At 44.0% G+C, this 25,983-nt stretch overlaps 1 protein-coding gene across 1 annotated transcript in view; it reads left to right on the forward strand.

Moving 5' to 3' along the window:
* Window positions 1–25,983, forward strand: part of RSF1 (remodeling and spacing factor 1) — a 66,462-nt gene that overhangs the window by 26,667 nt on the left and 13,812 nt on the right. Inside the window, exons 6-13 of the mRNA XM_063127224.1 lie at window positions 810–2,500; window positions 8,533–8,730; window positions 10,091–10,195; window positions 14,900–14,979; window positions 18,604–18,658; window positions 19,951–20,060; window positions 23,623–23,690; window positions 25,048–25,255. Of these exons, the coding sequence (XP_062983294.1) occupies window positions 810–2,500; window positions 8,533–8,730; window positions 10,091–10,195; window positions 14,900–14,979; window positions 18,604–18,658; window positions 19,951–20,060; window positions 23,623–23,690; window positions 25,048–25,255 (2,515 nt within the window). The remainder of the gene's footprint in view (window positions 1–809; window positions 2,501–8,532; window positions 8,731–10,090; window positions 10,196–14,899; window positions 14,980–18,603; window positions 18,659–19,950; window positions 20,061–23,622; window positions 23,691–25,047; window positions 25,256–25,983) is intronic.

A 25,983-nucleotide genomic window follows, 5' to 3' on the forward strand; every position in this document is an offset into this window, starting at 1 on the left:
ATAGAAATATTGTAAATAGATAGGTAACATTTATTTGGGTGTGGGTGTGTTCTATACCGCACTCTTCAATGAAATTCCCATTTAAATTGGCTTATAAAATTTTAAAACACAATAAAACAAGCATGCAGATATTTACATCTTTACACATACAACAGTAAAATCACTACTAGCAGCAGCAGCATAAAAACAGCTAAGCCTGGCAAGAAAAAAATAGTTCAAACTGAATGATAAAAGTGCTGAGAAAATGGAAGTGTCTTGGTCTGGGGCCAAAATGACATTGAGAAAAGAGAGCCAGGCAAGTTGGAATTGCTTCACCACTGAGTTTGCTTAGTCTTTTGATCATTTTTTACTCTATTCTGTAGACTTCAAATAGAGTACCTGAGAATTGTAGTTCTGTAGCATAGGAGGCAGGCATGGGATGTCAGCTAGGGAATGTCTAGTAGATAATTCTCAGCTACGGAATGTCTAATAGATAATTCTCAGCTAGGGAATGTCTAGTAGATAATTCTGAGTACCGGATCAAATGACAGTTCCCAGGATTCTCTTGGGGGAAGCCATGACAGTTTAAATAGTATAAAACCAGTATGATCTTGTCACATAGATATGGCTATGACTCTGTTATTTCAAAATCCTTTGCCCACTGAAAGGCATAACTGGAACCATTTTTGTTCCTGTTTTAGCGAATATTGGCATTTATGTGACTAACACTGGTTTACTATAAATACAAAAATGTGTGATATTGGGAAAACAAGGAAAGTACTTTTGGCTTATTGTTGTCATAACTTTGCTTCTTCTTTTTTTTTAAACAGAAAGTGAATTAAAGGTGAAGGAAGAGAAGGAGGGGATAAAAGAGGAGCAGCCTAAGCAGTTGGAAAACCTTCCACTTCCCTCAATTCCAGAAGAGGAAAACAAGATAAAAGTAGAAAGAGTAGAGGAGAGAGAAATCATAAAGCTACCCGTTATTGTAAAGCTAGAGAAGCCTTTGGAAAACAATGGGGAAACACATACCAAAGAAGAAAATGACTCTTTTAAAGAAAATGTTAAGCCTGTTAAACCAGAAGTGAAGGAGAATAAGCTAGAGCCAAAAGACTTGAAAGATGTAAATAGCAACACGGAGAAAACTGTTCATGAACCTGAGAGGATAGAGTTCTGTGTTAGTGTCAAAACTCCCCAGGAAGCTGTGGAGAGAACGGCAGAAGAAAGTGAAAAAATTAAAAATGACCAGCAGGCAAAGATTCCACTGAAAAAACGAGAGATTAAGTTGACCGACGATTATGACAGTCCATTAAAAGGACCCTTGCGGAAATGTATTACACCAACGAAGGATGTTTTGAAGGAGGAAGGGAAACCAGAGGAGGAGATGTTTAAGAGAGTTCCTACAATTACTGATGGGAAATTCCTGGTAAACGGGGAGGTTAGTAGTGAGAAAATCTTGCCAAATAACAAGTTAGAACATTCCCCCAGCACAAAGGAAGACACCCCCAGCTTGCCTAAGGAGAAAAATGGCAGGAGCGGGGAGAAAATACTGGAGACCGTCAGCACGATAGTAAGAACAAGTGATGTTGAGAGGAATATTTTGCAAACAGGGAAAGAGGTAGCTGGTGTGATCACTGAGGTTTCTCATCAGAAAGTGCCTTTAAAGGAGGAAACCGGTCCTAAAGGAAAGGAAAACCTGCATGAGAGTAAAAGTTCAGAGGCTATTGTAGAGGCACCTTCGAAAACAGGTGTTTGCCTGAAGAAACCAGAAGAATCGGTTAAAGCAAAAGACAGCCTACCATCTCCCAAGGAGTGTCTGGAGAAATCCTTTAAGTCACCTTCTCCAAAGGAGCTGGTTACTCCATCAGATGAAGTGGGTTTGAAAAATAAAAGTCAGCCAGAGGAGAAATCGGATTTACCAAGAGCAGATGCTACTCTGTCCCCTGCTCCCGCCCTTCCCGCTGAGAAATCTGTGCCTGGAAAAGAGGATGCTGACCCTAAAAGTCCACTCCCAGATAAAAACACAGTGCACAAGGAGCAGAATTCTAAACCACAGAAGGACTCTGAAGCTGAAGAGAGAGAAGCCCCCAAATTAGGCAATGCCCAAAGTTCTGTCGAAGAACCTTCAGAGACTAAAAAAGAGTCTGTGAAAAGCAAGTGTAAATATAAGCTGATCTCTGAAGAAGAAAGTTCTCTAACTGAGAACAGGGAAATAACCTCTGAGAGGCAGAAAGAAGGAATCAAGCTCACAATCAGAATCTCAAGTAGGAAGAAAACCGATCCTCCTCCAAAGACTCAGAATGCAGCGGATGAAAAGGAGGAGGAGGTGGTCAGCGTTGGCCGTATTCTAAGGCGGTCTCCCAGGATATCTAAACCTACGCCCAAGTTAGTGGAGACCCGGGATCAGAAGCCTGAGAAAAAGCGGAACGAGGACGAGGAAGAGAAACCAGTCCCAGTGCAAAAGCAGGACAAGAAAGAGGACTCAAAAAAGCAAGAGAAGGAGATGAATTCAAAGGCCAGCAAGGTAAATATTCTGCTGAAAGTTGCCTTGAGTTTAGCAAATTTGGTAGATTGCTAAAGTTTTTAGAAACCCCAACTTGTGTCAAGACACTCAATTTTTTCCTCGCTCTGCCCCCTGCCCCCTTCACACAATCAGTTATATAGTGGTGAGAAAAGGTTTGTGAACCCTTTAGGATTGTCACATATTTGCAGCCTAAAATATTATTAGATCTTAATCTAACCCCATAATCCTAGCTTAAAAAATAGATAACCTGATTAAACAAATGACACACAGATATGATGCTTTTTCAATATTTATTTATCCACAACCGATTCAGCATTCAATATCCATGTATGAAAAAGTATGTGAACCTTTAGATTGAGTACCTGCAGCAATGATTTCAAGTTAAGCATTTCCTGTAAGTGTTGGTTGTCTCTCACATTGGTTTTGGGGGATTTCGGCCCATCCTTCCTTACAGAACTGCTTCAACTCAATGAAATTTGAGGGCGTCCTTGCACAAACAGCTCACTTCAAGTCCTGCCACAACATTTTGATGGGGTTTACGTCAGGACTTTGACTAGGCCATTCCAAAACATGACATTTCTTCTTCTGCAGCCAGGATCATTGTCTGTTTATATTACCAACTTTTGGTTCAGGTTCAGCTCATGGACAGATGGCCTGACATTCTCCTCTAGAATCTTCTGATACACTGCAGAATTCATGGTTGTGTCAATAAAGGCAAGTTGTCCGGGTCCTGAGGCAGCAAAGCAGGCCCAAACCATCACATTCCCCCGATCCATCCATTCTTGATGTTTGGGAGGAGGTTCTTCTGTTCTAACTCAGTGTTCGGTGAAAATGAGGCCAAAAAGTTTTACATTTGACTAAGATGTTACTCTAGGGTTCTTTTTTACTTCCTGGATGGTGCCCCGGTTTATTCTTGGAGAGATTTTGGTAAGAGGACCATTTCAGGGTAGAGTGACTTTGGTCTTGAGCCTTCTCCGTTTGTAGATTATCTCTCTGGCAGTGGATTGGAGCCCAAATCCTTAGACATGGTTTTGTAACCCTTTCTAGACAAATGAGCAGCAATAACTGCTTTTCTGAGGTCCTCAGATGTCTTTTGATCATGGCATAACGTGTTTCCACACAACCTTATGGTGAAGCCCAAATTCACAAATTTTCTGATCCTTTTATAGGATGGGGTCTCCCAAACTCACCCCTGCAGATGTAGGTGGATTCCTGCATTGAGCAGGGGGTTGGACTCAATGGCCTTGTAGGCCCCTTCCAACTCTGCTATCCTAGAAGTCTGTGATTCTACCTAAAGATGTATCTTAACACCTGATTCTAATTATTCCCTTTAATTGAGCTGATGCATCTATTTATTTATTTATTTATTTATTTAGAATATTTATATACTGCTCCCCATTGAAAAATTTTGGATCGGTGTACAAGGTAAAATGAAAATAAAAACAGAATAAAACAGTTAAAACAAAATTTAAAAAGAAGCAAAAAAAAAACCCCAACAACAACACAGAAATCCAAGGCTGCATGTTAAAGAAAGGCTTCTTGGAATAAAGATGTTTTCAGGAGGCGCCGAAAGGAGTACAAGGTTGGAGCCTGCCTGACCTCCAGAGGCAGGGAATTCCACAGGAGGGGGGCCACCACGCTGAAGGCTCTTCCACTGCTGGATTCCAAACGGAGGATGGATCTAGGTGGAACCACCAGGAGCAGGCCCTCGGATGACCTCAGTGACCGGGCAGGTTGGTAAGGGAGAAGGCGCTCTCTCAGGTATCCTGGTCCCAAGTTGTTTAGGGCTTTGTACACAAGTACCAGAACCTTCAACCTGGCCCGGTAGCGAATAGGCAGCCAGTGCAGTTCCCTCAGCAGAGGAGTTACATGCTGGAAAGGGGCAACTCCAGACAACAGCCGAGCTGCAGCATTCTGCACTAGCTCCAGCTTCCAGAGCAGCTTCAAGGGCAGACCCACATAGAGCGCGTTGCAGTAATCCAATCTTGAGGTTACCAATGCCTGTACCACTGTGGTCAAGCTATCCCTGTCCAGGAGAGGCCGTAGTTGGCGAACCAACCGAAGATGGTAAAAGGCACTCTAAGCTGTGGCGGCTACTTGAGCCTCCAACGACAGAAATGGGTCTAAGAGTACCCCCAAACTACGAACCTGTTCTTTCAGAGGCAGAGCAACCCCATCCAGAACAGGCAATGAGCCTGTCTCCCGGACTCGGGAACCACTCACCCACAGGGCTTCCGTCTTGCCAGGATTCAGTCTCAGTTTATTGGCCCTCATCCAGCCCATTACTGAGTCTAGGCACTGGTCCAGGACCTGCACAGCCTCACCTGATTCAGTTGTCACAGGGAGATAGAGCTGCGTGTCATCAGCGTATTGATGGCATTTAGCTCCAAATCCCCTAATGACCGCTCCCAACGGCTTCATATAGATGTTAAATAACATTGGGGACAAGATGGTGCCCTGCGGCACTCCATAGCTCAATTGCCAGGAGGCCTCCAAGGACTCTAGGAGTTCACTTACACTGACTATTAAGTACTCATTGTATGACTAATTTATACATTGTTCAATTTCACAAGACACAGAATTGATTAATATAAACCTTATCGGATATTTAGAAAAGAACTGGTTTTGATGCACAAGACTATCATGGTAGGGCGATGGAATTTCTGTAATTACCATGAGGGTTCGCAGACTTTTTTCTCAGCACTGTATCAATCTACAAATTGGGCCAGCTTTTCATAAAATTGTTCAATTTGCAAACCTTACTTGAACCAAAATGTTGCAGGATTTTGAACTTTTCAGCCCAGAATGTTATCTCGGAAAGTAGGAGAGTATAGATAATGAAACATAGCATAGAAGGCATATGGAAGAGTGGGGTCAACAGGGGAGTAGAGAGGGTAGGAGGGGCATCGCTCAGTGGTAGAACGTGCGCTTTGCATGCAGAAGTTTCCAGGATCAATCCTTGGCATCTCCAGGTAAGGAAGGAAAAAAAGTGCCTGAACTCCCAGGGAGTGTCAGGTCTCCACATCCCCCAGGTAAGCGCACATTCTGGCAAACTTGACAGGGGCACCCAAATCAGTGTGACTTCTTTATTTCAGGAAATCCCACAGCAAACCTTAATGGTTGCACACTTCAGAGATCATATAGCTGATGGTCAGTTGCTATAGGCTCCAAGAAATTCCGGAACAGTCAAAAGCTAATCACTACTACCATGGTGAGGTCCCCATCAACATGGTTTCCCCATTGCCATCGCCACAGTTCTGAACCCAAGGGAAGGGTGGGTCACTCCAAACACGGGTTCCAAACCCAGATAAGGGAGGGGGATGGTTCCTAACATGATCTTCCAGGCAATCATATTTTTAAAAGCCCAAACAAACCACCCAACGGGAGTTAGTCCAACCTTGGCTCATATGTTGGTAACTCAAAGGGAACATGGTCAAGTCTTAAAACATGATCATGGGGAAGGTAAACCGGTTAGTGGATCTCGGGGTTCTAAGAAAAAAGTGGATCCTTCAAGCCTGTAGTCTATCCACCACTAATTTAGAATTATTATTATTATTATTATTATTATTATTATTATTATTATTATTTTATTTATATCCCACCTTTTTCCCAGTACTGGGACTCAAGGTGGTTTACAAGATTAAAACATGTACAATTAAAACATATAAATATAAATTTACAAAAGTTAAAATAGAATTAAACCTACAGTAAAATTAAAAACATGTTAAATTTTTTAAAAACAGTAACAGATTAAAAGGCGGGGGTTGGGGGCAGAATCCAATACATTAACACAGGTCCAGAGCAGCTCCAAAAGCCTGCTAAAACAAAAATGTTTTTGCCTGCCTCCGAAAGTGTAGCACGGAGGGAGCCAGCTTGGCCTCCCTGGGAAGGGAGTTCCAGAGCCTTGGAGCAGCCACCGAGAAGGCCCTCTCCCGTGTACCCAGGGATGCCTGGGATATTGATAGGAATGAGAGAAAGGTTTGATGGGCCAATTCAAAATATATTTACACACTAAAAAACTAGCCCTGATTAATCGGTCAGCAAGTTTAAAAAATGTATTTTTTTAATGCAAATACTTATTAAAAACGACATGTTTCAAACATCGTTTTAAGAGAGGAGAGAATTCTGAAAGAACAGGGAATACCTCTTCTAACATGCATACATCATCTAAAAAAGACGCACACGTGTGTGTTTTCTTTGGTTACAAATTTAACTGATCAACCAACTAAAGCTCATATGATGGATCAACTACGATTTCTTTAATCAGGTAACAGCTCTGATGTTTACACATCCTGTTGGTCTGACACACGGTGCTTCTGATTCCATTGTCATTCATGGTGTCATCGCCTGGGGGACAATAAGGCCCTCTGGCATGGAGCAACTTGCTTTTAAATGTACTCTGAATCTTTCTGCCTATGGTCAGATGGCCAAGTCTCCTCCCTTGCTTGCTGGTACATACAATAAAAAGTCCCATGGGGCTGAGGGGAAGAAGAGTTGGAGCTGAGTAATGGCATTCGAGCAAAATTGAATCTACATGGAACTTCATGAACAGCTATTAGGCTGGTTGATGGTAGACTGGTCTGATGTCTTTTGAAAGCTGTAAAAGAGTCACTCACTAAACACCTCTTTATTCCACCCTATCCCATCAGTGGAATATAGGGTGTTCTGGATGGGTTTGCCTCTGGATACAGTGACTGGTTGCACAGGAAACTTTTGCCCTTTTGCAAGGTTGGAGGAGCTGACAGTCACATGTTTGATTTTGGAAACTCTGTAGGGAATGTTTGCTATTGAGTCATTCAGATGTCTTTTTGCAGCCATGAGTTCAGGTGTTTTTTTTAATGGAATTGGAACTTGCCGGATAAATACAAGAGCCAACAGGGATGGAAAGAAGATCTTTGGGACCTGTGTTCCTGCTTGAGGAAGTCAGAAATAGTAGGCTAGGCTGCTAGTTTACTGCAAGGCCAAATTTCATGGCCAAGAAAGCAAAGATCAACATGAACCACTGGTTCACCTTGGATGGGGGACACCTGGAGGAGGCAGGAAGTTCCAGGGGAAGAGAGGATCCTGAGAGTTGGTCCACATTGGATTTGAGATTACTGCATCCCCACTTGCCCGGTCACCCACCCCCCATTTGATCTGAGAAGAAGGGAGCTCAGACTGTGTGGTTTTAGGAATGAGTCACAGAGATCCTGTCCTTAGTCACAATCCTATGGTCCAATACAAGGCGATCTTGTCTCTATCCACTAGGAGACAAGTTGTTTTCCAGAAAAAAAGACTCAGCCAGCAACTGAACTAAGGTGCCTCCCAGTTCCTCCCTAAAGCTAGCCATTCTCCACAGCAAACCATCTCAGGTTCCCATTTTGGTCTGCTCAGCTGATTCAACCTGATTCATACAAAGTCCCTTGTTTGCAGGCTAGGCTGAAGAAGATAGAAGATTTCAACTAGGAGTACAGAACCTGCACTCTTCCTCTAATGCCAGTGTTTGGATTACTACCTACTCCTTCCTCTGGCGCAGTCACAAGGAGGAGACTGGAAGCTTTCATTTTCATGTTAGATTAACGGCCGCAGTGTTTAATCTTAACTATGGTTTATTGAAATAAGCCAGCTCTATAAACTGTGCTTTATGAAGCTGTCTTGTTTCAACAAATTATAGTTCAGATTATCCACAGTTTAGGGTTTGGACGACACACTAAATTGTGGTTAATCATAATGAAAGCAGGAGTGTACAGTTTCCTCCTTGTGGCTGTACCTGGATGGGGAAGGCGGGGAGTGTGCAAGGCCAAACTTGCTCCAGCTCATTCTAGTAACACTAAACCATGGTTCAGCATTACATCCGAATACAGACATTGTCATGCCTAAAAGTCGTTTTATAAACTGCTTGTGGTTGTTTGCTTTTTCAGTCAAGTGTAAATTGGAGGAATGCATCGTGCAAGGCAGAAGTAATTTATCTGAAACACTCATGCTATACGGTTTTGTGTGGACTATTCCCAAATATTGAGACAGTGAGGTTTTCCTTATTGCTGGGTTTCTAGGCTTCACAGCGAAGTAAAGTGCGATGGGCTGGGACTCGAACTCGTGGCAGGTGGAGATACTCGAGCAATGATGAGAGTGAGGGGTCGGAGAGCGAAGAAGACTCTGAGGAGGAGGAGCAGGAGGAGGAGGAAGAACATACACCTGCTGATGATGACGAGCCGTGCAAGAAGTGTGGCCTCCCCAATCACCCAGAGCTAGTAGGTTCTTGTCTTTGAGAATGGTGACACTAGAAAAGCCTATCTTGAGTACTTCACAGAGATGCTGCCCAGTTCAGATATCATTCCAGGCTGGGGCTAAAGGAAGCTTAACTATGGTTTGGCATGGTGTCTGAATTGCCTGTTATCGTGTGTGATTAACCGGTATACCAAGATCAACCATGGTTTGAAATGGGTGTGCAAACCATAGTTTGGCGTGAAGCCTGAATAAAGGAAACTACAGTTATGGCCGTCAATCCATCTCTACAGGCTGCTTCACCTTGAGGCAGGGTGAACATATGAAGCTGACTGCTGAGAGGATGGGAAATTAAAGCAGACAAGCAGTTCTAAATCATGGTTTGCCTGCTGTACATTTGGAAGTTCAAACCAGGGCGTGTGTGTGTTCATGAACATTTTATCCTGCCATTCCAAGGAGCTCAGGGCAACGTACTGAGTTCCCCCCTTTTATCCTCTCAACAGTCCTGCAGGATAGTTAAGCCAGGGATGAGGAACCTTTTTCACCTCAAGGGCCAAATTCCAATCTAGGAGTGGTCTCCGAGGCCGCAATCCATCTGTGGGTGTGGCCAAAGGCAGAGTAAGTGAGCCCAAACTGATTCTACCAATTTTAAGCCTATTCAAAACTAAGCAGGACAACCCTCTGTCTACTCAGAAGTAAGCAGGACTGAATAACTCGCCGACACTTCCTGAATACCAAGACTCTGCATGACTCCTCAGAAGTAAGCATGAGCAGTGAGTGTGCTCATGAGTAAGCAGGACAATCTCTGCATGGTTGCTAAGGAATAAGTAGGAATGAATCACTCAGCATCACTTTCAAATAGCATCCCAAATACCAAGCTTCTACATGTCTACTCAGAAGTAAGCATGAGCAACATGTCTGTTCACAAGTAAGCAGGCCAAGGCTCTGCACGTCTACTCAGAAGTGAGCAGGACTGAATCATTCAGCAGTTTCCACCTCAGGCCCCACCTCTTTTCCTGGCAGGGAAAACCTCTTATGTCTGGTTAGCATCTGATCAGAGATAAGATTTTTTTTCCTGCTGAGTGCTGAGAAATAGGTGCCTTTTCAGTGCTCAGTGGAGAAAAGCTCTTATCTTCAATCAGCTGCCCTTTCAAGTCCCATTGATGTCCATTACTCTTCCATTGGGTTAATGTAATTTAAAAGGGCTTAATTTTGCCTGGATCACGCACACCCCCCCCCTTTGTTTTCCAGCAAAAGCAAAACGTCGTCTCTGATCGCTATTAATCTCAGAATTTTGGATGCAAACATATGGAAGTAAGATACCACCTTGATGTGTTTCATAGTGTGAGTGCAAAGGCACACTGACATTTTGGTTCACCTCCACAGATTCTCTTGTGTGACTCCTGTGACAGCGGCTACCACACGGCATGTCTTCGACCCCCACTGATGATCATTCCTGATGGAGAGTGGTTCTGCCCGCCTTGCCAACACGTAGGCTTTGTCTTTACTTCTTTTCCTTTACGTGTTTTTTCCTCTCATTCAAACCCCGAGTGGTGGTCTGGTTATGAAAAAGAGCCCTCCTTACTTTGGGAATATTCATTAACATTAATGCATATTATAACAAGATCTGTAAAATGCAGTAATTTGTGTGTGTGTGCGTGGAACAAGGCTATTACATAATCCTAGAAGAACATTTATTTTGCCAGAAATGAATTGCATTATAAAAGATACCTGTTTTTAGGTACGTATATCTTGATTCCTACAACTTAATACAAAGGAACAAAATAACTTGCGAACATAAGAATTGCAGTGCTGAAACAAACCATCCACTGCTTGTTCCCAGCACCTGACGATCAGGGGTATATTCAGGTGTACTCTGTGCTTTTTTAAAAAAAATGAATTTCTGTATCCAGCAAATCCAGAATCTGCACAAAGAAAACTTTGAAAAACATTAGGATGCCAGGTTCTCTTTCCTCTCTTCCTAAACTGATCAGCTGTTCTGTGGGCAGGAAGGAATGTTGGAGTAGGAGGCTAAAGCTAGTTAATGTCTCACTTTTGTATATGTAAAGTTAGGATTTGTTTATTTTCTTGTCCAAATAAGTCTCGTTTTGCATTTACTTATGCCAAATCTCATTGGCCATTCTATATCTATTCACCCAATTTAAGGAGAGCTTTTTTTTCTTTTTCTTTTTAAATCTCTCTGCAGTGTATTTGGGATTCTGTTCAATCCTGAGTAAAATGCAATTAGGGCCATCTTTACACTTGGCTACTTTAATACGTTAGTTGACTCCACTTCATTCTCCCCCCCCCCCCCATTTATACACCACTGCTGTTGGTACAGCTCCTCAAGGAGTCCTGTTGACCTCCCTCCTTTATGAAAACCGTCCATTTATTCCTCCTTTCTGTTTTCTTTCTTTTAACCAGTTACTGAGCTATAAGAGAAAATGCCCCTCTTATCACGAGAACGCTAAGTTTCCTCACGAGCCTTTGGTGAGAGACTTTATCAAAAGCTTTTTGAAAACCCAAGTACACAGTGTCATAGGGATCGCCCCCTTCTGCATGGGTGTTGACATCCTGAATGAATTCTGAAAGGTTAGTGAGGCAAGGCTTCCCTTTTCAGGAGCCATGCTGAGTCTTCCTTGGCAAGGCTTCTTTTTCTGTATGTTTAAGCAGATCTAACTGTGATACTTTCTACCAAGTTGCCCAAGGCACACCTTAGGCGTACAAGTCTGCAATTACCTGGATTCATCCACTGATCTTTTTTTAAAGGCTACCTTCGCAGTCCACAAGTGACAAGACTTATATTAGTGTCATTAACTATTTTTCGAGTTTCTAGAACTGTCGGGTGATTGACTGCTTTTGTCAGTTCTAAACTGGCAAGAACATCAAAACCACTGCCTCCCTTGCCTAGCAGTGCCGCGATCGCCATTCACAATTGCACTCAAGCTACTGCCCATGTCCCCTTCCCGCCTCTGATTGCAACCACGACTGGGGTCAGGTACTTTTTTTTTTTTTTAATGGTCCTGGAACTATTTTTGCACAAAAACGGGACTGGGAACCTTGCCTGCACTTCCCTGTAATAAGAACTTAAGAGGTGCCCTGATGCTGAATTAGACCAAGGGTCCATCTAGTCCAGCACTCTGTTCACACAGTGGCCAACCAGCCTTCGGCCAGGGATGAACAAGCAGGACGTGGTGCAACAGCACCCTCCCACCCATGTTCCCCAGCAACTGGTGCACACACGCTTACTGCCTCGAATACTGGAGATAGCACACAACCATCAGGGCTAGCAGCCATTGATAGCCTCCGCCTCCAGGAATTTATCCAACCCCCTTTTAAAGCCATCCAGATTGGTGGCCATCACTACATTTTATTTATTTATTTAGCTCCATCAGTGTACATCATTTAACTAAACGCTGTGTGAAGTACTTTCTTTTATTTGTCCTGAATCTCCCACCAATCAGTTTCATGGGATGACCCCGGGTTCTAGTATTTTGAGAGAGGCAGAAAAATGTCTCCCTATCCATATTCTCCATACCATGCATAATTTTGTCCACCTCTATCATGTCTCCCCTTACTCTCCTTTTTTCCAGGCTAAACAATCCCAGTTGATGTAACCTTCCCTCGTAGGGGAGATGCTCCAGCCCCTTAATCCTTTTAGTTGCCCTTTTCTGCACTTCCCCCCCCCCCAGCTCTATAATATCCTTTAGGTGTGGTGACCAGAACTGTACACAGTATTCAAAGTGTGGTCGCACCATCGATTTGTATAAGGGCAGTACGATACTGGCCGTTTTATTCTCAATTCCTTTTCTTATCATGCCTAACATGGAGTTTGCCTTCTTTACAGCGGCCGCACACTGGGTAGACATTTCCATCGAGCTGTCCACCACAATCCCAAGACCTCTTTCTTGTTCGGTCACCACCAGCTCAGATCCCATTAGGTTATACTTGAAGTTGGGTTTTTTTGCCCCAACGTGCATCACCTTACACTTTGTTTACATCGAAAGTGTAATTTTTCCCATGTGCGCAAATGGAAAACTGGTGGGTCCCGGCTTCTCCTCCTGCACATTGTCCATTCCCCGTCGCAATCTCTCTCTCTCCAATCTGCTCTTGAGTCCTGGCCAAAATGAGAGCTCTCAAAAGCAAGACTGAGAGAGATCCCTATGGATTTTGAGAGAGGGAGATAAATCTCTCCCTAGCCACATTCTCCACACCAAGCATAATTTTGTACACCTCTAACATGTCTCCCCTTAGTCTCTTTTTTTCCAGTCCCACTGTCTGATTAGTTAACCTTGCTTATTTCTTTTGGAGACTCGATCATGTTTATTTTGTAATCATAGTATATATTTGAGTCTATATTACATTGTTTTGTAAATAACTTTCAAGATTCTTAAATGAGTTTAACCTTCCTAATAACATTTTTCAGCTTCCTTTTAACTAATCCTCTTGTTCCTGTGAGAGGTTCCCTTTTTAAAGGAGTCATTAGGGTTTTGGAAGTTCTGGGCCGTTTTCCTATTCCACACGTTGAATGAATCTGATCACATGGTCATCACTGTTTCCAAATGGTTCAGCCACATTTAAATCTTCCGTACTGCTTAGGGTTAAAGACACCTCTCCTGTTAAGTTCTAGGACTGACTGTTCAAAGGCTCAATCATTGATAGTATCTAGAGATTTTGCTGCATTGTCAAGCAGTGTTTATATTTTCCCATTACATTTGCAATTAGTTAAGTGTTGTTTAGTATTACTGCACTCTACCTACCTAATTTTTGCTTCTTCTCATCCCAAGATCAGTACAAAAATTTGATCTTGTTGGGAGATCATAGAATCATACAATTGTTGAGTTGGAAGGGACCACAAGAATCATCTAGTCCAACCCTCTGCAGTGTGCAGGAGAACCAATTAAACCATCCATGAGAGGTTTACAAGCCTCATCATGACCATGAGATCATGATGCTTATATTGCTACTGTGGCTTGTAATTTCTATGCCTAATGATTTCTGCAAATACCTGTGCCTCCTTTGGCAAGCACTGTAAACCTACCTTCAGAACAAACTACCTTCCCTGTCTCGTATCCAGAAGATAACATTCATCCTAATCTTTCAGATTGATAAATTCCATTATAAGCTCACTATAACTAAGCCAGACATTCTGACATCAGTTGCGCATTGAGGATTCTAGCATTTGCACAGAATTAACCTATATATTCACGGTCCCAATGTTTGTGTGGCATTTGTCATTTTCACAGCATATAGGCCCCATGCAGATGTAATATTCCTGATTGCTTACCCGGGGTACCTCCCCTTCTATTCTGTGTTGCAAACTTTCTCCCCAGAAGCATTCAACCTTGGCTATAGCTAACCTTAGTTCCCAGCTGAACCAGGAGTCCAAGCTGGTTTCAAGTCCTGATTGAGCAGGAACCGTTAATACCCTTAACTGTGGGTAACCCTGCTGATATAATGCTTAGCCACAATTAAGACCAGGAAAAAAATGCTCTCTATCCCCTGTTGGATAGCTCAGTGGTAGATCCCCTCTTCCAGGTTCAATCCCTGCTATTTCCAGAAAGGGCTGGAAAAACTCCTGTCTGGAACCCTGGACAGCTGCTGCCAGTCAGCATTGACAGTACTGAGTTAGATGGACCAATGGATTGACTCAGTATAAAGCAGCTTCCTATGTTCCTGAGGGTTGTATGTATGGGGAAGTAGACATGGCAGAAGTAAAATAAAAGTGGGGCACATTAACTCAAACCTTGTGATTGATATGTTCCATTATAGCTCAGTTGGAGCCGTCTCCTTTGATTCAGGCTTTCTTTGCATTCTCCTGCGACTTAACAAATCTTAAACCTTTCTGACATTTACTGCATCATGAATCTTTTACTTCTGCCACATGCATGGGAGGTGGAATTACTGAAAACAAGGCTGCGTACTTGAACTGCAAGTTTAGGAATAAATTTGAACATGTCGTGGACTTTACAATGAGGATCATCCCACATTTTCATGTGGGCTTCCTAAAGGGGCTGTGTTTCCTTCTTTTGGCCTTGAAGTCCTTCCTTCTGCTTACTGCTTGATGTCTGGAAACTGTCTGCCTTTGCTTGCCCATTGTGGCCACCGTACTGAGAAATGTCCCGTTAAGAAATTGGCTGTGTAAAGCTGTTTGTGATATTAATGTTAATGCTCTGTTTTGGTTTATCCCCCTAGAAATTACTCTGTGAGAAGTTAGAAGAGCAGCTGCAGGACCTGGATGTTGTCTTGAAAAAGAAAGAACGTGCAGAGCGAAGGTATTTTGTGAACCGCCCAGAGAGCTCCGGCTATTGGGCAGTATAGAAAAGTAATAAATAAATAAATAAATCAGAACATCTCATTCATTGGCCAGAGGCTTAGCAGCCGCCATAACCCCAAAGAACATAGAATCATAGAATAGCAGAGTTGGAGGGGGCCTACAAAGCCATCGAGTCCAACCTTGACTAAAAATGTGCACATCAAGTGAGACAATACTGTCATTTCAACTAGTTAGTTTTCTACCCAGCTATCCCATGCCACACAAGCTTTTTCTGACTCAGGATGGAGCAGAATAGGTCAGACACCCCATTTGTTTTCTGGCAGCCCATGTTCGTAAAAATCTCAAATTACAAAATAGGCTCTTGGGGTGTGTGGAAACAATCAATGCAAATCTGTGTTCTTCTTCGTGGTCTCTGTGCATCACACATATGGGCTCCGCGCCTGCACGGAGCTCATTCCGGAAACGTCTATAGCTGAGGCAAACGGTTTTGGCGGGAACCCCTCCCCCACCGTCCACTGACTCTGGGTTTCCCGCCCTTCTCCTCAGTTCTCTTTCAACCGCCTTGCTGAAAGGATGTCTTGCTGGGAACTTTTGTCTTTCTCATGAGGAGAAAGCTTTAGAGTGCTGTGGTTTTTAGTTTGTTTTCAGTTTTTGTTAACAATTTTGTTAATTTATTTTTGTTAGTATTTTTCGCTGTTTTACCCTCCAGCGATCTGGGATTGCATCAGGGAGGGCTCGCATGGCTGTTAAGGCCATTTTCCCCTCTGGAAATGTGTTGGCAAGCTTCCCCAACAGACAGATATTCTCTCTGATTTGTTTGGGAGAGGCTCGCATCATTGAGATCTGTCGCCACTGTATGAGATTCATGACACTTAAGCCTTCTGAGGGCTAAACGCGTAATGGCGATTCTGAGGGAAAATGCTCTAGAAGCCACAGGTTCTCCAAAGCGATGAATATAGCCACTCATGGCGGAGGCTCCGCAACCTATGTCCCCCCAGCGTCCTCGGACCCTGACTCTAAATGCAGCATGGCGTCAGTCAAGGCCACGCTACATAACCTAGTGACTGGAGGATGTGTTATTCCCTTAGAACCAGGATGGCCCACTTGATGCAGCCCAGCTGGCCTATCAGATTTTTAATCAAGGTGGCTTTAAATTTATAGATTGGATCTGGTGACCCATGAATGGAGTTCTGCTCATAGAATGCTCATGAAAGCAGTAATAAGGCAGTATTCACCAATTCTCCCCCTCCAGCCCATTCTGTTCCCCCAAAGTCTGCCCCAGAGGATTACTGGATCCTTAAACAGCATTGAAGCTCTTGTGGGGAGGAGTAATTGGCAAAAATCGCTATCTCCCCCCACCTACTCCGTTTGCTGAGGGCTTCCCTGGCTCCAGCCTAATTCTGCTAGCTGTCTCAGTAGGAGAGCTGTGAAACCTATCTACGTGTTTCACTGCCAGTCTGCTTGTGGAAGCACATGAATTCCTCAGCTCAGCTGATGACCTCGTGCTATCCCATTGCATGCGCTCTGGGCCTGTGAAGCCTTTCCTGCTGGAAAAAGCCAGTTATACAATACTAAAACAGGCATAGGAGCAGGAATATCGGCCATCCCAGGATGATCAGGGGTCTGGAAACAAAGAACCTATGAAGAGAGATTGAAACAACTGGGCATGTTTAGCCTGGAGAAGAGAAGATTGAGGGGAGACATGAGAGCACTCTTCAAATACTTAAAAGGTTGTCCCACAGAGGAGGGCCAGGATCTCTTCTCGATCCTCCCAGAGTGCAGGACACAGAATAACGGGCTCAAGTTACAGGGAGCCAGATTCCAGCTGGACATCAGGAAAAACTTCCTGACTGTTAGAGCAGTACGACAATGGGATCAGTTACCTAGGGAGGTTGTGGGCTCTCCCACACTAGAGGCCTTCAAGAGGCAGCTGGACAGCCATCTGTCAGGTATGTTTTAGGGTGGGTTCCTGCATTGAGCAGGGGGTTGGGCTCGATGGCCTTGTAGGCCCCTTCCAACTCTGCTATTCTATGATTCTCTCCTCTCTTACATATGCAAGGCTGAAAGGGCAGAGTGGTGCTTGATCACAGTACAGCCAGGGTTCTTGTATGCTAATGAAAATGAGTATGAAGGGCACTGCTGTGCTGAAAAGGGCAACTAAAATGATCAAGGGGCTGGAGCATCTCCCCTATGAGGAAAGGTTGCATCAGCTGGGACTGTTTAGCTGGGGAAAAGGAGACTAAGGGAAAACGTGATAGAGGTATACAGAATTATGCATGGTGTGGAGAATGTGGACAGGGAGACATTTGCCTCCCTCTCTCGAAATCCTGAAACCCGGGATTATCCCATGAGAATAATCGGTGGGAGATTCAGGACGGATAAAAAGAAGGACTTCTTCACACAGCATGCAGTTAAACTATGGAATTCACTACCACAAGATGTGGTGATGGCCACCAATTTGGATGGCTTTAAAAGGGGGTTAGATAACTTCCTGGAGGAGAAAGCTATCAATGGCTACTAGTCCTGATAACTACGTGTTGCCTTCCGTATCAGAAGTAGTAGGACTATATACAGCAGTTGCTGAGGAACATGGGCAGGACGGTGGTGTTCACCTGAGCTATCTGCATATTACCAGATATCATGGATATATGTTATATTATTTCATTGTTTTTCTACCCTGATCCAAGAGTAGGTAACAGTGCCTTGGGCATAAAGATGACAAAGATGACAAACCAAGAAAGCTCCTCCATTTAAAATGTATGATTTTAAAATGTATATTGTTGTCTTTTACGAGGTTTTGTGGTACTTCTGTTGTTAGCTGGATTTAAATTTTACTGGAAAGGCAAAGTAAGTTTTCCATAAATAAGGAGACTGTGGGAAAAATACATCATCTCAGCCGTGCAAATGATTCCATGGACATTTCTAGCCATACATTGGATAGTGGTCTGTTCACCAACGTGTCTTGTCAGGTCACATACTGATATAACACTGCCTAATTAGCTACAATGATTAGAAGATCGGGAAAGCTCCATTGCCTTCCGAGTCTTTTCCCTTGAGGTCACATGATTCCCTTCCTGATTCCCTTCTGTTTCAGAACTAACCATAGTTGGCACAAGATGTAGTGATGGCCACCAATTTGGACGGCTTTAAAAGGGGGTTGGATCAATTCCTGGAGGAGAAGGCTATCAATGGCTACTAGCCCTGATGGTTGTGTGATATCTCCAGTATCCTAGCCAGTAAGCCTGAGTGCACCAGTTGCTGGGGAACATGGATGGGAGGGTCCTGCTTGTTCATCCCTGGCCGATAGTTGGTTGGCCACTATGTGAACAGAGTGCTGGACTAGATGGACCCTTGGTCTGATCCAGTAGGGCTCTTCTTATGTTCTTAAGCCTTTTGCATTGGTATTTTTGCTCATCAGAGTGAGTGCCTAAGTAATCTCCAAACCCACTTAGTACCATAGTTGCAAGAGCTAGCCACGGGAGGCAGCTATTTAAAAAGACTGACGTAACCTTGTTTAAAGTAAACAGGCACAACAGTACGGGGTGGGGAGAAGGCTACAAGGCAGTCCGCAGATATTGGGAAGAAGTTGTTACCTTGTTTTGTCTCTCTCTTTCTCCCCAAGGAAAGAACGCCTCGTGTATGTGGGTATTAGCATCGAGAATATCATTCCTCCGCGAGTAAGTGAAATGGATCCATTGACACAACTCTTACTTTTATTTTGCTTTCCGATATAGAGCCAGGGCTTGGATGTACTTTGTGCAGAAAACAATCAAAATTCTACCCCAAGAAAAGCTGAATCTGCAATATGCAAAAATTGAACAATTGACAAATTGAAGCGAATTTGCATACATCTGCTCCTTTTGCCTGATAAAATCTGCTCCTGATGTAGGGGGGCAAGGAACTATGCAGGGCACTAAATCTTGGCTCCTTGACTACTAGAAATCCAGTGTGTCTTTCTTTCTTGCCCCTTTCCTCTGCCTATGGCTTATGCATGTGTACATTTGCAGCTGTTATAAATTTGTCATTGTGGTCGGAATCTCCATCTGGACACTTATTGGATTGTATCCAATGTTAGACCTACTTTGGGTACAGACCCATTGAAATGACTGGGGCTTAAGTTAGACTGACACTGGATACAACCCTATGTTAGACAAATGGGTCATTTGCAAGACCTGTGAGGAGTGCCTACATGGTGTCTAGCTATTTAATAACAGCTAGACACCAAGTCAGGGTGGGAGGTATGGACTTGAGCCTCTCTTTGTGGAGTTGGGCATCTGCTTTCCATGAAACTGGGGAGGATTGTGGCTGAACTTGTGTCTTGTTTCTCAAAACCTCCCGCCTTCTCGGGAGACAATAAGGAGGCCTGCTAAGTAATCTACAAAGCTTTATTCAAGCAATAAACATATCTTCTCACCTGAAGAGAGTCTAATCTCTAGGAACTTTCCTCTAGGGCTAAGCAAAACTATGCAAACTAAGTGAGGCAGTTGTCCTTTCAAGAAGAATGGAGAGCCCTTTCCCAAGACGCGTTAACTTCAGAGAGACTAGTTCTGAGGCAGCTTCTGATGGGATGCCAGCCGGGCTGACTTTCTCTCGCCTTCCTTTAGCTCCGCCTGTTTTAGTCTGTGGCGTACTCTTGAATCGGCTAACCTCTCTGTGCTCTCCCCCTCGGAAGAATGTTGGCTTCTCACTGACTGTATTATTTGCCCTTGACGAGATAAGCTCTGGAGAGGGTTCACTCCCAGCTGGCGAAGAGCCCGTGAGAGCTTTCTCCCCCACTGGTACAGGGTGGCCTGTGTCTGGCACCGACTCCTCTACTTCGGAGTCTGATTCTGATTGATCACCTGAAACGCCTTCTTCCAACCCAGGGGGGAGCAGGGTTAGACATGACAACTTGTGCATTATAAGTGCAGAAGGAGCCTTTTATGTCAGCTGTAGCTGTTATGCTTAACGATTGCCTGTCTTTAAACAGGAGCCTGAAATACCTGAAAGTGTGGACGAAAAGAAGAAAGATTCCAAAAAATCAAAGGCAAAGCTGCTTGAGAGGAGGTCGACTAGGCAAAGGAAGTGCATCAGCTACAGGTAAGTGACTTCTCAGTTCTTTTGAACGGACGTTGAAGATGCTGCTTCTCAAGTGGAGCATGTATAAGTGGGGAGCCGGAAAAAAACCCCACATTGAGGGTGGAAGGGAGGGGTTGGCTTAGTAATGGAGGGAGGCTGAATTCCGCTCAGACTTCTTCCTCCTCAGAGCATTGGGAGGTTGGACTTGGCCATAGAAGGAGTGTTGTTGTGGATTCCCATTCCTTGCAGCCTTCTCACGTGCTGACAAACTGACACGGAACACCCAGTCAGTGAGACTTCTTTTATTCAGGGTGCAAAGCTTAATAGTGACACACTTCAAAAAATACTTAAAGCCTGGCAGACGGTCAGAAAGCTTTAGGCTCCAAGATAACGTACAGTCGAACTGCTACTCACTACAATAACAACCTGGTTTCCCAGTTGCTATCTCAACGGTTCCAAAAACGGGTGCTAAATCGGACCAGTGGAGGGAAGGATTCCTGATACGCTCCTTCAGGCAGTCTCAATGGGGGGATTCTTGAAAGGCTTAACAGACCATCCCAAGGGAGCTGGTCCCAACGCAGCCTCACCTTGGTAACTCAGGGGAACATGGCCAAAGCCTAAACAAGATCAGAGGGTGGGTAAAAATCTCAGGCTGGAGAACTCCCCTACTGCTGCTTTAGCACAGGGAGCTCCCTAGGCCAAGGGTGTGTGTGTGTGTGTGTGAACGCTTTCCCTGAGAATCCTGACAAAGATAAGTTTGCACAGCCATTTCAAACTAGTTCTAATAAATCTTAACTACAACTTGCTGAAACCTATACCTGACAAGTGTGCCGTTCCCATCCGTGTTTGCTTCAGCAGTGGAAGGAGGCTGAGGGGTGCAGAACTGGGCCCAGACAAAGAGTACATTTCATTCAGGTCCAGTCCTTTCCACCCCCCGAAGAATAAGGCAGCCCGCCTCCCTTCCCAAAGCGATCGCTGGGGGTGCAGAGGAGATTCGGCTCCAGCTTGCTGCAGTGGGCGGAGCGCCAGCGCCTGTGTGCCTCCCTCCCTCTAATGTCAAACACCTTTCAGCCTGAGCAGGAGCTCTTAGGAGCCACATTCCAATGGTGAGCAGGGATGAAGGAAAAAACAGGGAAATACCAGCCTATTCTAACTAAAAGCTTTTCCTGTTAGTAACGTAGCTTTAGGAGAGGCCTTTAAACATGTTAGAATGGTGGTGGTGGGGGGAAACCGTGGCAAACTGGGAAGCCACCAACTGATCAACAGTCAGGGGAAAGGGGGTTGACCCTCCGGTGGATCCCAGAGGGCTTCAACACCCCCTACTCTCCTGCCACAGGTATTCCCCAGTGGCATGAAGGCACGTACACAACTTTGCCTGGGGCAGTTCTGGGTGTAGTTGCAGCATCATTTTGATGTTCCCACTATGTGCCATCTCCAGTATTCGAGGCAGTAAGCCTGTGTGCACCAGTTGCTGGGGAACATGGGTGGGAGGGTGCTGTTGCACCATATCCTGCCTTGTGGGTCCCTGGCTGACGGCTAGTTGGCCACTGTGAGAACAGAATCCTGGACTAGATGGACCCTTGATCCGATCCAGCAGGGCTCGTCTTACGTTCTTATGTTCCTGCAAAGGTGCATGGAAGCCCTCTCCTACCCTGCAGAACCTTCCAGTTTCATGCTGTCTGCCGTGCCTCGTTCTGTTGCGGAATGCTGCATGGGACGTATCGCCATGCAGCAAGTGGGCTTCTAATCTTTCTTATGTAGGGTTTGGCATGTTGAAGTACTTTGAGGGGCAAATCCTATTACATCCAAGTGCTTGCAGCAAAGCTTTCTTTCTTTCTTTAAATAAAAAAACAGCCTTAGGAGGAGCCACAGTGTTTACCCTCATCAACCACAGCGTCTTGAACCTGGTGGCTGTTTTTGGTGGGACAGTGGAAGCTGCTTGTGGCTGCAGTTTTGAAAAGCAGCCATTGGGAGAAGTGCGGTTTTCTTCCGTGCATTTTAACGTAACGTGCCTGTCCCTCAGTTCCCTGTGTTTTATGTTTAAAAAAAACATTTTAAGCAGCTGAAAATCGGTGTGAAAGCAGGCCCAAGCTGTTTCTGTGATGCTTGACATAACTTTAATTATCTCCAGATTCTGTAGTGAGCTAGAAGTCGCTCCTTGTGTAGGGAACTTGTCTGTGATTAGTAAGAAGCAGCAGGCTGTATGCTGGGTTTTATGGACAAGTTGTCATGCCCCTGACGGATGAGGCAAACTGATTACCCAGCAGAACTTCCCTCCTGCCTCAGGATATCCGACTGTTCTCCAGTGGGGATTAAACCATTCTGCTAACGTAGCACTTTGAAAGGGGTCATCGCTTGTTAGTAAGAATCGCACTTGAAATGTATTATGCTCAACAGCACGACTGTGAAATGCACCACCTTTGGCTGCTTCTGCCTTTGTACATCTCTCCTGATTGTTTCAGCTGCTTTGAACTGATGCTTGGACTATAACACCCGCAAGACAATTGACCTCTTCTTGTCTCAGCTATGAATAAAACCACATTTTAACCCCTCCTCCTCATTTTGCAGTGTTATATAAAATCCAGACTACTGCAGAAGCATCCAAACAGCAAGAACAGCTGGGTTTCTTTTTGGATGGGATAAGAGGAGGGAAATAACACGTGGGTGTAATTGGTAATTAATATTGCCCATTTCATATATTTTAGCGTAAAGGCACGTGAGAGGTAGCCTGTAAAGTTGAGAAGAAAAGGTAGCTCACAACTGGGATTTTTTAAAAGATAATAATAATTGTAAACATATATAAAGAAGTCAGAAAACCCTTCTCTGTTTGCGTGTACGTTTATGAACTGCTCAGGAATTATTCAGAGCCTGATTGAAAACTTAAGAAGGGATGCTGTAGGGCCTACAACATAACACTTCTCTTCGTTTTTAAAAAGTCTGTGGAGTTATGTGAAATAAAGAAAGTCTGAGAACATGAACTTGGATTTTATTTGCCTCTTCTGTGGACGGTCACTCCAGGAGATTAAGATATCAATTAATTCTCACCCCACATCCCCTGCCAACATCAGTTGATTTACTGCTTTGTGGGACATCAGGAAAAACTTCCTGACTGTTAGAGCAGTACGACAATGGAACCAGTTACCTAGGGAAGTTGTGGGCTCTCCCACACTAGAGGCATTCAAGAGGCAGCTGGACAACTACCTGTCAGGGATGCTTTAGGGTGGATTCCTGCATTGAGCAGGGGGTTGGACTCGATGGCCTTATAGGCCCTTCCAACTCTACTAGTCTATGATTCTAATTTGGTCCAAGCCCATAAATTAATGCTAAACGGTGCGAATGAAATTTCATTCCCTGTACATGTGCTCAGATTTTTTTCCCTTTTCTTTTCAGAAATGAGAACTAGTGCGAGGTATACATGAAAGCCAAAGGATTAATTTAACTTTGCCTGTTTGCAAAGGGGTGGTTAGTATTTTGGTACAAGCCACTGATACCTTTTGAACATTCAGTCACTGTATTTTCGCTGCTTTATCCCTTGAAACATAGTTGAGATGTGCACTGAAATGAGTGAATTTTGTTCTCCTAGGTTTGATGAATTCGATGAAGCCATTGATGAAGCAATAGAGGATGACATCAAGGAGGCAGATGGAGGAGGTGTGTCCAACTGGGTTGCTTTTGAACATATGGATGACCTGAGTAGTGAATGAGCAGACTGAGCTTTGATCCAGCATATATTACACGGATGCTGAGGGCCTTGGATAATCTGCCATTTTGTGCAAGTGCAGCAGACTCCCAGGATTTGTTCTGTGTTTTCATGTAGTGGAAATTGGCTTTCCCTCTCTTGTCAGACTCCTCAACTGGCTTGGGTTCAAAACCCCACATGGCAGGGGGGATAAAAATCAATGAGGTTTTTTTTAAAAAAAAAAACCCCGCAAAAAATCAATTTTTTAAAATTTAAATTGGATTTTTTTTATTTAAATCGGATTTTTTAAACTTATATCGGATTTTTTAAATTTAAATTGGATTTTTTTTATTGAATTGCTTTTTGAGGAAAGAGATATCTAAAGATAGTTTTCTATTTAAGATACATTATAGTCCAAAGGTTATTCATCATCAAATAAGGATTGCTTTTTAATTATGTAGCATGAGGCTGTTTAAATTTTTTGGTAAATGAATTCCACTAACCCATTCAGTGTCATGCTCTTCCAGAGGTTTCTGTAAGATTATTTTTCTCCTTCCAATAAAGTACAGCAGAAAAGTTGTCCAAATATTAAACTGGAGATAGTTCACCTTGCAATAATTTCATAATTATCTATCTATGATGTCTTTCTAATAGTATAACCAAATCAGTATTATTATTATTTTGATATAACTGTAAAACTAATCTGAAAAGTTGCTATTCTAAAAATGAAACCTTCATCTGGTTGTAAATATTAAGATTTATACTAGCAAGAATGAGTCTTTGGTAACTCCTGAGTTGTGTAAAATAGAGCGAGGAACAGTGCACTTTTTTGAGGGGGGGGGAAAGTAACATGATTAAATCGAGTCTTTCTGAGTAGTGATTTAAATCGTGATTTAAATCAAATTTATTGATTGATTGCATTTCTATACCACCCAATAGCTGAAGCTCTCTGAGCGGTTTACCAATTTAAATCAAAACCACCCTGCCACGTGGCCACATGACATTGTGCCAATCACTATCGTTCAACCCAACCTCCCTCTCACAGGGTTGCTGAGGATAAAAGGTAGTGGTGAACTTTGGAGAGAGGGCAAGGGAAGGATGACAGAAAGAAAGGACCTGCATGTCATTCTTCTATCCTAATCTGCTTCCAGCTTTTCTTTAAAAAGCGAGAGTGGGAGGAGAGATGTGACCCCCTCTCCCACTCCACCTGTTAGCAGACGCAGTCATGTTTAGAGATGACATCGGCTACCTTTTATGGTGGGGGGGGGGATGGAGGAGACAAAGGGAACAAATTGACCATCACCGTTGTCTTGATCCCCCTGAACATAGGCGGTGGAAGAGGGAAAGATATGGCTAACATCACGGGGCATCGGGGCAAGGATATTTCCACCATCCTGGAGGAAGAAAGGAAAGAAAGCAAGAGGCCTCCGAGGGCGGTGGCCGTTCGCCGCAAGAAACGGCGGCGACTGAATGACCTGGACAGTGACAGTAACTTGGATGAAGAAGAGAGCGAGGATGAGTTCAGGATCAGTGACGGGTAAGGTCGGCTGCAAATGTACATGCCAAGCTGATGACCTTGTATTTCCACTGATTTTCAGTTAGAAGTTAGGCATGTGGCAGTGTCTTCCTGTGGCACAGCGGGACTCTAAGCGTGTTCAGCTTTGGGTCGCAGAAGCACTGGAAAGTCGTAGGTGCCATTCAGAAAAAACACAGATGCTGAGAATATATACGGGTTGAATATATAGCCTGTAACATTTCAGGCTGCAAGTGGAGCATCATTTGTTTGTATTCTTGCCCTGCCCTATCCTTAGAGTTAGAGGGAAGGGCTCCAGTCTATCCCTTTTCCGTGGCATGATAGAGTTCAGGTACACTGAGCTGTCCTTGCTTGTGCATTCAAGTCTGCAGCCTTATTTTTCTATTCTCAAGTGGTGCCTTCCCAGGAGAGCTGTACTACGTTGTGTTTGGCTGGCTCTGGGCCCTCTCTTATGGGGGTCTGATGCTAGGAGGCAGGTTTGTGGTGTTTCAGTATCGCTTAAAGAGGATACTAAAGCTTCTGTTGCATGGGTGTTGTGAGTTTGTTGTCGGAAACTTCAGAGGCGCAGCGGCCCCTACCTGAATTTTGAGGCAATGGTCCTCTGTGGATTCACGGCATCAGAACTAGCACGTTTCAATTGGCCCCGAATGCCTGTTTCTGAAAAGCCAGCATCCCCCAGGCCGGCTGGAGCATGCTGAGAGTTGTAGCTGTTGTGTGTGAGAATGTATGCG

Source organism: Elgaria multicarinata, chromosome 5, assembly GCF_023053635.1.
Source record: "Elgaria multicarinata webbii isolate HBS135686 ecotype San Diego chromosome 5, rElgMul1.1.pri, whole genome shotgun sequence".
NCBI lineage: Eukaryota > Metazoa > Chordata > Lepidosauria > Squamata > Anguidae > Elgaria > Elgaria multicarinata.